General features: G+C 39.1%; 1 protein-coding gene across 2 annotated transcripts in view; it reads right to left on the minus strand.

Moving 5' to 3' along the window:
• Positions 1-13,085, minus strand: part of LOC126268138 (mitogen-activated protein kinase kinase kinase 13-like) — a 139,302-nt gene that overhangs the window by 18,173 nt on the left and 108,044 nt on the right. For both annotated transcript variants that reach the window (XM_049973669.1, XM_049973670.1), the window contains exons 4-8: positions 9,914-10,105; positions 7,605-7,763; positions 5,537-5,804; positions 5,183-5,451; positions 3,882-4,035 (exon numbers count right to left, since the gene is read on the minus strand). In XM_049973669.1, coding sequence (XP_049829626.1) covers positions 3,882-4,035; positions 5,183-5,451; positions 5,537-5,804; positions 7,605-7,763; positions 9,914-10,105 — 1,042 coding nt within the window. The remainder of the gene's footprint in view (positions 1-3,881; positions 4,036-5,182; positions 5,452-5,536; positions 5,805-7,604; positions 7,764-9,913; positions 10,106-13,085) is intronic.

The raw sequence follows: 13,085 nt of genomic DNA on the forward strand, positions 1-13,085 counted from the left end.
CTCTATCTACAAATCATGTGAATATTTAGATTCAGGGACTGAAGGATTCTGTTAGCTACATGGCAAGTACCAATGTTTGGAAAACGGTTGCACGACAAGTAGTAATTTACTATACAAATAAGTCTAGCAGTAGTGTAGGGAAAGAAAGCTTGATACTTATTGTACAGATACATTAATTTGCAGACAAGCACAATTAAAAGACACACAAAGCTTTTGGCCACAACCTTCATCAGCAAAAGAGAAACACACACCATTCATACAGACAAGAATGCACACCTCACTCACACATAACCAATAACTCTGGCAGCTTGATCCTAAGACACTGGAGTTGGCAGTCATGTGTGCGAGATGTGCTTGCTTGTGTGTATGAATGGTGCGTATTTCTCTTTTACTGATGAAGGCTATAGCTGAAAGCTTTGTGAAAATGTCTTAATTGTGCTTGTCTGCAACTTAACATGTCATCTTTATGGTAAGCAGCAATCTATCTTTTACTATGTGGTTGATATTCCTACCTGGAGTTTCCATTGTTTGATATAGCAGTTGTGTCTCTGACTAGTGATCAAAATGTCCTAAGTCCTTGTTCATACATAGCCACTGCTTAAATTTTGAATAAAAAATCATCAACAATGGCAGCTGAGGACTTTTAGTATAAGAATTCACCCTCATTCTGCCAAAGGTCTTGTAAAAGAGGGCACAGGAGCAGACTGAGGTTCATGGCATTATCTTGCCCTTGGGATGGGAAACTGTTCAAAAGTTGGAAAAAAACACCAAATGTCAACAGTGTGAGGATACAGAAGGCAATGGAAACCAATGCATTGAAGATATGATACGTGGCCTGTATTTAAAGAAGTGTCATGATGATATCTCCATTGGCAAAAGATTCCAGATTAGTCCCCCAATCAGATACCCATGATGGGAGTACCAGTGGGGAGTTGACCATGAGAAGAAGATGGAATAATCAACGAAAGAATAACATTCTAGAAGTTGGAGTGTGAAATGTTACAATTCTGAACATGGTAGGGAAAGTAGAAAATCTGCAAAGGGAAATGCAAAAGCTCATTCTAGGCATAGTGGAGGTAAGTGAAGTAAAATGGGAGGAAGATAAGGATTTCTAGTCAGACAAAAATGGGATAATATCAACAGCAGCAGAAGATGGTATAGTAGGATTTGTTCGAAATAGGAAGACACAAAGTGTGTTACTGTGAACATTTTAGTGACAGGGTTATTCCCATCAAATTCAACAGCACACCATCAGCAACAACACTAGTTCAGTTATATATCCCTACTTCGCAAACAGAAGGTGAGAGACAGAAAAGAGTACAAGGATACTGAACAATATTAATAACCATGGGTGACTGGAAAGAGGTCGTAAGGGAAGGGAAGGGAATGGAAGGGAAAGGGAAAGGGAAAGGGAAAGGGAAAGGGAAAGGGGTTATGGAAGAATATGTACTTCGTAGTGTGGCAATGCACAAATGCATTTTTGTGCATGCCACAGCCGATAGGCTAGGACTGCAGCAGATGACATGTCAGTCGGCGCACACAGAATCACAGAGTGCTTGTAGCAATGAACACTTTCAACAAGCCTGGGTGTTTCCAGAAAAGCCCCATCATCATGCGCGCACCCACACACACACACACACACACACACACACACACACACACACACACACACACACACACACAGAGAGAGAGAGAGAGAGAGAGAGAGAGAGAGAGAGAGAGAGAGAGAGAGAGAGAGAGAGAGAGAGAGAGAGAAGCCAAGCATGTGTGTGCAGGTGGATGTGTGTGTGTGTGTGTGTGTGTGTGTGTGTGTGTGTGTGTGTGTGTGTGTGTGTGTGTAATGACTCCTTACCCTCTCCCTTAAAACCCACATCCTTTCGTCTTTCCCTCTTCTTCCCTCTTTCCTGATAAAGCAACCGTTGGTTGCTAAAGCTTGAATTTTGTGTGTATGTTTGTGCATCTATCAACCTGCCAGTGCTTTCGTTTGGTGAGTCTCATCATCTTTGTTTTTAGATATATTTCTCCCACGTGGAATGTTTCCCTCTATTATATTCATATCATGAACTTGTATATATGTAGACATAACGTAATTGTCGAGCCATTATTGTGAATGCTATCCACTAAACACAGCTAGTGTGTGGGAAAATTTGTAGAGCAGAGGGATGGCCACAACAGGAGGATTCTGTTCAAGACTATCTTAAATTCAAGGTTAAATTAGGTACATCAGTGGTGTGATCAAAAGTCACCTGATATTACCAGGCATTAGTAGGAAGTGCTGTCCACACAAGTGATCTAGATTGTCATTAGCAGTTTGTGTGTTTCTTAGAGTTAGATTTAGTTTACCTCACTAGTAGTGGAATCCAAACTTACAAATTTAAAATTTCATATCAGGGTGCCGGTTTTTGCATCCTATATAAAATCATCTATTTGTTTGTTCATTGTTTAGCACAGAGTGTAAATGCTCACACCTATCTGATAACTGTAATCTGCTTATTGTTTTCTCTTCTTGACTGAATGAAAAATGTTACTTGCAATGCGTGTTCAGTATCGTGTGTTGATACATCCTGGGCAGTTCCACCTCATACTTTCCCATGGCACATTTAGATGGATCACAGTAGTTCTTTACAACTACAGTATGGGCCCACAGTAGAATGAGACTGGGAGAATGCTAAATGAGCTTGGCAAAAAATTCAGTTATTAATAGTGAATACTGTGTTTAAGACTCACAATAGGGGTAGTATATTTGAGGGAAGATTCCAGCTGGATTATATCGTAGCTAACACAGATACGAAATTCAGATATAGGATTGTAAGGCAAACCCAAGAGCAGCTAAGGACTAAGATCACAAGTTAGTAACAATAATGAGTAAACTAAAAGAGGTGTGGACATCTCTAGAAGATTAATCACAGATGCTGGAAACAAACATAGATACATGCAAGGTAACTGTGAAGAAGCCTCGGATAACAGAAGAAATACTTCAATTTATTGATGAAAGAAGGAAGATATGTGATCAAATGAGGCAGAAGGGATAGATAACATTTTATGGGTATGTCTAAGAACATTGAGAGAAGTTGCAAACAAACTACTATTTAAGACGGTTCATAGAATCTATGAGACTGGCAACACACCATCAGACTTTCAAATAAATATCATCTACACAATTCTGAAGATAATGAGTACGTATATGCAACAAATAACACACAATCAGCTAACACTTAATGCACACGAGTTGCTGACAAGAATGATATACAGAAGAATGGAAAACAGCCAAGGATCTGTTACAGTATGATAAGTTGGGCTTTTGGAAAGATGAAAGCACCAGAGTCAGCTGTGACATTGCACTTGCTAATGGAAGCAAGATTGAAGAAAAGTCAAAAAATGTTGACAGACTGAGAAATATTTAGCAGTGTTATGAACTTTCAACTGAAGACAAGATGCACTGATTTGTCACAGTATTTCTATTAAAATTATTTATTTATTTCCATTAAAATTATGCCTGATATCAGCAGGTACACATAATACTTCTCCATATCTGTTTCAAATGGTTCAAATGGCTCTGACCACTATGGGACTTAACTTCTAAAGTCATTAGTCCCCTAGAACTTAGAACTACTTAAACCTAACTAACCTAAGGGCATCACACACATCCATGCCCGAGGCAAGATTCGAACCTGCGACCGCAGCGGTCACGCGGTTCCAGACTGCAGCACCTAGAACCGCTCGGCCACACCGGCCGGCGCCATACCTTTTTCCCCTTAGCCACAAAAAATTAAATCACAAGAATCAGCTTTTAATAAATTAAGGTCTAAATGCTTGGAATGAAAACAAAACATGTAAAGTGTCAGGTCACTGCATCAAGATAGCTTATAGAAGCAACTTACACCCTCAGCCCAGTTCCTAGGAGATTCAGGGCTTGTTGTTTGCTGTTCTGGCGAAGTTGGTGTTGTAGACATACTGCAAAGAGGATTTCGTCTCTTTGTACTTTGCTTTTGATTTTTCATCCCTGCTTGCATTACATTTACATATTTCTCACGCCTGTAAAGATAAAATATTCAGTTAGTGAAAACTTGGTCATTTGTCCAATATATGGCATCAACATGACATCAAATTGCCTTTAGCAGCCTTATCTACCATAACTTTTTGAGTATGTATTTTCAAAGCACAGCGTTTCAAAAGCAAAATTATACACCAACTTAATAGGGATGCATTACTGAAGTTCCAACATGACATTGCCATATTTCTTATTCCATTAAAAAGACTGATTCTTAAATCTACTGTCGGACATACATCTTTCTCTTGTTGGTGGCATACATCATCTGACGTGGCGTTTAGAACTTTTATGAGTTGTGTACTATTGCATTCATTAAGTATGAAGATTTGTTTGTTCCAACTTAGAATTAGTTTTTTCAGATTATAACATTTTATGATAATTTCTGCTCATTAGAAAACTATCTTAATGAATAATGGCAAAAATTGAGAATGAAAGCAGCAACAAACAAGGAAAAGAGGTAAAACCAAAAACTATTGGCTTGTTTTTCACATACACGTCATTCAGTGAAGAATGAAGGTGTGTATTCAGTGAAATTATAAATTACTATACAAACAGTAATACAATACTAAATGCTTAGTGAGGGGGGAGGGGAGGGGGGGGGGTTGTTTTCAGATGTTAATAAGATAAAGAAAAATTTATTGAATGAATGAAATGCAAATATGTAAGTAACTGAAAAAAACTGTATGCGAAGAATAAGACCTTAATAACAAAATGTTCATGTCTACACACCTTAAGGAAACTACAGGTATCAGATGCAGGACAGAGGCAGACATTCAACAGTATCTACCATTTTATTGAATTTGATAACCTATTTCACTCCAAAAGCTACAATAAATTTGATGTCATAGCCTTTCTTTTTATGAAACACACTGTGGAACTTTCCGAGACAAAAATAAACTGGTGAAGCAACATGGCAATCAACTTTAGAAGAGTAAAAATAGCTTTCCATACCAACGTGATCTTTAAAAAGAAACTAATATAATAAGAAAAGGGAATATAATGCTGTAAGAAACTATATGCATATCTGCCTTTGTGATGTTATCTGCACTGACAGTGTGGCTCCATTCTTCACCTTCCCAACAAAACTACTCTCTTTCCATCCAAATTATAAGTGCATCAAGAAGAGCTTACTTTCGCAGTTGTTGCTCCCACTGTTCCAATTGCTTTGTCTTAGCACGCAATTGTTTCTTTTGTTCTGCCACTTGGAGAAACTGTGCATGTACTTCAAGATAAATATCGTTAACTCTATCCAACTTCCGTTCATAGTGTTCTCTGATGTCCTGTGCATGCCTCAGCTCTTCATTTCTCCTTTTTACAAGATCTTCCTCACACCTGGGCAACCGTGATCCACTAGACTGCAGCTGCAACATCTTGCTACGCACTTCTTCTTTCCAAGTTGCCTGTAAATACAAAAAAAAATTATGGAAATGATTTCATTACATTCAAGACACTTCTCTAATTGTGAAACAGCTATTTAATACAAACCTGGGTTTTAAGATATTTCTCTGGAGTCGTACAAAGCACTTCAACAGCTGCAATGTCAAGGTGCATCAGAATATGTTTGAATGATGGCCTGTTGCGGGGCTTGTCACTCCAGCACTGCTTGATGAGGAGGCGGAAGCCATCCGGGCAGGTACTTGGTATTGGCAATTGTAAGGAATGGTTCCCCACTCCAAACATAATTGCTGATGAGTCTACATCTTTGTAGGGCACCTCACAGGTCAGCAGTTCCCACAGCACAACACCATAAGACCTTTTAAATATCAGAAAATTTCCCGAGTTACCAACAATAAACACATCAGACTAACTTGTCTTGTATAGCAGTAATAATATATTAAAATTACAGGATACAGTCTTTCGTAAAAGAATCTTAGCAAAAGTATTATTTTCTACAAGTGGTTATGATAATACAAGAAGTGTACTGACAATTATTTAGGAACCTTTTATCTTTAAAAGTCTACAATCTTAAATGTAGCTAAAAATTATATGAAAATAGACAGCCTATTTTCTAGTTTCCCTTTTTCATCAGTCCCACATACTGCAATTTGTCATCATATCTTTCATATACAAAAGAAAATAATTACTTTCTTTCAATACAGATATTGTATACAAGCAGTAATTTCAACTGAAGAGGATTATCTGATAACCAGATGTAAAAACAAGGGCAATGGAGCAAGCCTGATATACATACAGATTGAAAATCTTGCTTGCTAGATGAAGGATACAAACAGGGAAAAAAGGGTAAGATGCATTTACTTGGAGGATAGAAAAGTAGTCACAAACCATCATGTCATGGGCACAAAGTGCAGGAAAGAATCTGGAAATTTATTTTAAGAAGCTTTGTAAATATTCGAAAGTAGGCATGATTTACCACCAAGAGCTGCTGATAAAGTTCCTTTATTGAGCAAACAGTTTCTGTCCACACACCATCATCAGGTCCATAAAACATTTACATCAAACTAGGCAATACACAGTAGCACCAAGTGATAAAATCCCTGTATTCATCACTGTTGTCAACTAGTAGTACAAATTACATCACCAATCATAAAAGTGTGGCAAACACTGCACTCACTCATGTTACACAAATGGTCCATCTTAAGGTGAGTGCACTGTCTGGCACATTTCTATGACTGACAATGTAATTTAATGATGTAAATAAAATAGAAAGAAACTTCCACATGGGAAAAATATATTAAAAACAAAGATTCCAAGACTTACCAAGCGGGAAAGCGCCGGTAGACAGGCACAATAAAATAAAACACACACACACACACACACACACACACACACACACACACACACACACACAAACAAACACACACACACACACAAACAAACACACACACAAACACAAACACACACACACAAACACGTGTGTGTGTGTGTGTGTGTGTGTGTGTGTGTGTGTGTGTGTGTGTGTGTGTGTGTGTGTGTGGTCGGGCGGGGCGCGCGCCTGCGCGAGTATATACCTATCCTTTTTTTTCCCCCCTAAGGTAAGTCTTTCCGCTCCCGGGATTGGAATGACTCCTTACCCTCTCCCTTAAAACCCACATCCTTTCATCTTTCCTTTTCCTTCCCTCTTTCCTGACGAAGCAGCCGCCGGTTGGGAAAGCTCGAAATTTTGTGTTTGTGTGTTATTTTATTGTGCCTGTCTACCGGCGCTTTCCCGCTTGGTAAGTCTTGGAATCTTTGTTTTTGACAATGTAATTTGTATTACTATTTGGCAACAGTGATGAATTCATGGATTTTATTATTTGACGCCATTGTATATTACCTAGTATGATGATGTAAATGTTTTACCCGATAATGGTCCATGGACCAAATCAGGTTGTTCAATAAAGAAACTTTATCAACATCTCTTGTTGGTAAATCACACTGCTCTTCAATCTGCTTGTTGATCACAGAATGAGAGAGAGAGAGAGAGAGACAGAGACAGAGACAGAGACAGAGACAGAGACAGAGACAGAGAGGGGGGGGGAGGGGGGGAGGGGGGGGAGGGGGGGGGGAGAGGTGTGTGTGTAAAGGTGTAATTTAACAGTGTAATATTACTCACCAAATATCTACTTTCTCAGAGCATGGTTCATTTCGTATAATTTCTGGAGCCATCCAGGCTACAGTACCAGCAAATGTCATTTTTGTGCTATTTTCATTCCATTCACGGCTTGTTCCAAAATCACTTATCTTCACTATTTCTCCTCTTCCAATCAAAACACTAAAAATGAAGAAAATTAATTTACTTAATGTAAAGATCTAGAGAAAAAATTTCTTTAAGTAATACATATATTAGTAAATACAGTATGTAACTTTTTTCATCAGAATGTAAAGAATTTAGAAGTAAAGGCAACAACTGATTACATAGTTGGGGTACTGAGTCACCAGCAGGCACATAAAGAAATCCTGACATTGTGTATTCAGGTGGCACAATATTCATTATAAATTCTAAGTAAGTATCCATTTTTCAGTGAAACACAGCTAATTTTCTTGAATTGCTAAACAGTTGTGTCATCATAATAACTTGGTTTTCATGCTAACTTGGAAGATATGACACTCAACTCGCACTTGGGAACACAACTGTTCAGATTTGTGTTTGGTCATCTAGTTTTTGATTTTCCATGATTTCTCTAAAATGCTCCAGGCAAATGCAGGGACGGTTCCTCTGAAAGGGTTTGCTTGATTTACTTCCCCATCCTTGAAAACAATCCCAACCTGTGCTCTAACGTTAATGAGTAATGACCTCGATTTTGGCAAGACGTTAAATCCCAATTCCCCCTCCCTTTTTTTAATATGGGCTAACACACCTCTGGAACTCTGACATATCATTTCTGCTGTAATTATGTCATATGTACAGGGGTATTCAAAAAGAAGGAACAGATTTCAAATGTTTATTGCTTCCAAACTACAAAAGATAGAAACACACAATTCCAACATTTGTAGAAACAGAACAGTTCAAGTTTTTATGCTTTCACTGTGCGCATCATGTATTACATGACAAATATCAAAATGGTGACTCATTTCCTACCGCACATGGAGCAGCTAGTCTCTTGGTACTGGATTCAAAGCTTCAACAGTGCGATCTCACAGATTTTCAGGAGTGTCAGGCATAGGGGGAACAAAACCGCAATCTTTTACATAACCGCACAGACAAAAGTCACAATGTGTGAGATCTGAGATGTTGGATTGGAAGAGGAGGAGCAGAAGATGAACTTCATTGGCAGTGGCCTCCCAGATCTCCTGACCCCACACCTTGTGACTTATCTATGGGGTTACGTAAAAGACTGCATTTTATCCCTCCTATGCCTGACACTCTTTTAAAGTCAACAACATCGCTCTGCTGAAGCTTTTAATCCAATAATGAGAGACCAGCTGCTCCATGTGTGGTAAGAAATGAGCCACTATTTTGATGCGTGTCATGTAACACATGGTACTCATACTGAATGCATAAAAACTTGAATTTTTCCCTTTCCAGGAATGTTGGGATTGTGTGTGTGGTATCTTTTATAGTTTGGAAGCAATAAATGTTTGAAATCTGTTCCATCTTTTGGAATCCCCCTGTATTACTTTAATGTGGAATATGGCAAGCTTAGATATGTCAGATTTATTCAACTGTTCCACACTCCCTTATATAGTCTTCTTTGTACGCTTCTGTTTTCACACAGCTACATGGAAATAAATTATTCAATTGTGTTCTGTTCTGGGATAAGAGAATCATATTAACTGTGGAGTCTGCCTCTGAGTGGCTCTCTCTGCCTCAAGAAAAGTAATGTCAACATCAGGTAGGTACAATTAATCCCAGAATCATCATTTGTAATTTTATGGAATTATACTTAGACTTGCCCTTAACTCAGTAATTTGATCCAATACTTAGTAGGTGTGCAGACTACATTCAGGCAAGTAATAATCTGGATAGTCAGCTACATTCAGTTGTCCACACATGGACATATGCTGGACATTAAGACTGATTCCTGACATGTGAGGAAAGATAAATCACATTTATGCCCTATGATGTAGCAGCTTTACCAGTACACTGATCAGTAAGTTTTTAGTAATGCATAGATCAATCATTAATGATACACATTGTAGGACAGAGGGTGCAAAAATTCAACAAGTTAGCTACTGTGACACATCCATGTATCACATAAATGGCTGTTCTGTAAAGACATTAACACACAGCAGTGACACAACTGATAACTCTTAGCTGATAACGCCATCACTTTGGCGAAAGGACTTTAATCATTTATGTAAAGTGCTGTGAATTTACAATTGATACATTCAAATTTCTTTAATCTGTAATTAAAAGCAGTTTTGTACTGGTTACCGAAAATAATAATAACAGATGATACAAACAAACATTTTCTGACTTACTTTGGACTTTTAAGATCTCGGTGAATGATCTTGTGTTGATGAAGATAATTCATTCCAGAAGCGATCTCCTTTGACCACCTCACAAGACGAGCAGGAGGTACTTCTTCTCCATCCTTAAGCAGATTGTACAGAGGGCCATATGGGCAATACTCCATGACTATACAGTAACATGGAGCCTGTGTGCAAACTCCCCTGGAGAAAAAAAGGTTAATTCCTTATAAAGTGTATGCAGTCTTCTGTTCTTCATATGCAAATTCATTTTATTTTCTGAAGAACAGTGCTGATACTGAACATTTTTACAGAAAGATTTCATAATTTTAAATGTTTGTTTTCATTCGTCAGTACTGGCAAAAATTAGTCCACTTTTTATATGTAGGCAAAACCACCAAACTCCAAACTCACATGTAGCCTCCTACCAAACTGTAGCTAAGGCCAGGTTCAACTGCTGGGATATTGGAGGTGGGGGGAGGAGGAGGAGGGGATGGGGGGGGACAACACCACTAACTTCATTGGCTACTAAGAACTTGTGCATTTTCTTACCATCTTCTCTGAATTACCAGCTAATTACTGACACACATTCATCAATTTTATTGTGTTTGCAGGCCTTTGGGCATTTCACAATGTCTTCTTACAATCCCATCTCAACATGAGGTTTCACCAGTATTTGAACTGGATTCTTTCCAATTAAAGTACACATTACACTACTGCTACACTAAACCCAAAAACTGAACATAATGAGGAAAATTGAGGGAACTCGAAAGAGACTATGTGACCAACTGCTGTATGTGATGCTCAAGACTTCCCCACAAACTGAATTGTGGTATCCGTATAGCAAAAAAAATTGGGCACTATGGGACTTAACATCTAAGGTCATCAGTCCTCCAGAACTTAGAACTACTTAAACCTAACTAACCTAAGGATATGACACACATCCACACCCGGGGCAGGATTCGAACCTATGACTGTAGCAGTCACGCGGTTCTAGACTGAAGCACCTAGAACCCCTCGGCCACTGCGGCCAGCTATCCGTGTCGCAAAGGAACTCATTCTACAAGTGATGCAAAAGAGAAATTCAATGGTATTAGACTCATAATGCCACAATATTGTTTGCTTTTTTGTTGTAACCAGATGGTAGTCTGTAGGTGAAGTTAATACTGTAATGGCATAAATACACTATTTGGATCCAGTTTGGAAGGCTAGAACGCTTGGACGCCTTGAAGCAGGTGAGTTCAAATAGGACTCTTAGTGGCTTGGGGTTGCAGTTCCCAGAAACACACAATGCTTATTGTATACCAGTTCAAGGGTGACAGAAGGCACCCCACAAGAAAACTCAGTCATGTCTACAAGACAACTGTATGTAGAACTTACAGTTGCATGATGTACTGCAGTCTCCTGAGAAAACTATGCCAGACAATCAGAGCATTTGGCCTGTATGTCAGCTGTCTCACATCATTTGTGTCTCATTCAGTCATGGCAATGCAGAGATGGGCTGTTTACTGTGCAGCCAACAAGGGACTGTGAGTGAATGGAGGAATGTGCTCCTCACAGTAGAATCCCATTTTAATTTTCAGAACGATTCTTGTTGCACACTCATACACACAATCACAGGAATGTTGTGTGAAAATATCACCTTAATAATAGTGATATTTTCATGTGAGGGAGCACCAGGTTGGATAGGCATATGAAGCCCCATATCTTCAGTGGTCATCAGAGGAACACTGTTAACACATAAATACAGAAATAAGGTACATGTCATGATGACAACACAGGCATGGTGCATGCTGAGGCGGCGCCCTCTACGTCCATAGATTTTGTTTGTGTATTGTATCCATCATTGCTCTGTGCTCTTTCTTTATCATTTACGCATTACTAACTGCATAGCTAGTCTCTCTACTGAAGTCGTTTTCACTGCTTCTAAGTTGTTAACGTGTTCAGCATAGTGCTCTTCTGAGCTGAACAATGAAGCCTATGCCCATTAAGATACAGGTCTGTATGTGTCGGTTTACTGTACATGGGGTTTCTGTTCAACCTACACATCTGGGAAACTGCTGGACACTCCTGAAATTTTGAAATTATTTGAGCACAATTTTATGACCACTTATTGATTTGTACAGTTGGGAATTGCTATGAAATGAGTAATGGAACAGCCATGGGTTCACCAGTGTCACCTGCCATAGCTAATTATTTCCATGGAGAATTTTGAAGAACGAGCATTGAACAGCAGTTTCTTCCATCAATCCTACTTCTTCTGATATGCTACTGATTATTTTTTAAAATGGTCGCACAGCAGTGATGCAATCTAGCAGTCTGTCGACTATTTGAATAGCATATATCCCAACATAAGATATAACTACAACTGGAGAAGGATGTGAAGTTACCTTTCCTAGACATAATATTCTTCTCAGGTGTGAAGCCCGATCATAACATCATCTTGACACAATATTTCCGCGGTACAACTGGCTGCCATCTTCAGGTGAGAGTGCGGATACACGATCTCACCAGAACTGACCTCTGTACAAGCTGCGGCCCCTATATAGGCCGCAGATGGCCCACAACACATGTGCGAAAGGGTACCGTAACTGCCCTCTAGCGCAAGTAAACATACCATGCCACCAGTGGTGGAAACAGGCGAAATCGAGACATTACTATCAAAATTTAAAAATTTTATTCCGATGATCGAAACACAGACCACTGTTTTTTAATGTCTGTGGGTTCCAAGTCTTACTTAAAAGACAACCCTTGTTTCTATTAATGAGATTATCTGATAAACAAATCTCTATTGATTCTTTTAAAACACAGTCCCAATAGCGAGATGCAGGGGCAACCATTTGTGTCTCATCATACAGCATTTTATGTCCCTTGGTGAGACAGTGTTCCACCACTGCAGACTTCTCAGGCTGAAGCAGCCTTGTGTGCCGCTGGTGCTCAACACGTAAGTCCTGAATGGTCCGGATTGTCTGACCAATATAAGCCTTCCCACAGTGGCAAGCGATCTTGTACACACCGGGCTTCCTCAAACCCAAGTCATCCTTAACAGAGCCAAGAAGCGCTCAAATCTTGGCTGGAGGACAAAAAATACTTTTGATATATCTTTTTAGAATTCTTCCTATCTTTGAGGAAATGCTCCCAGCAAAAGGCAGAAAAGTCAGTGATTTGCAGGTATCTTCTGGCA

Source organism: Schistocerca gregaria, chromosome 4 (genome assembly GCF_023897955.1).
Source record: "Schistocerca gregaria isolate iqSchGreg1 chromosome 4, iqSchGreg1.2, whole genome shotgun sequence".
NCBI lineage: Eukaryota > Metazoa > Arthropoda > Insecta > Orthoptera > Acrididae > Schistocerca > Schistocerca gregaria.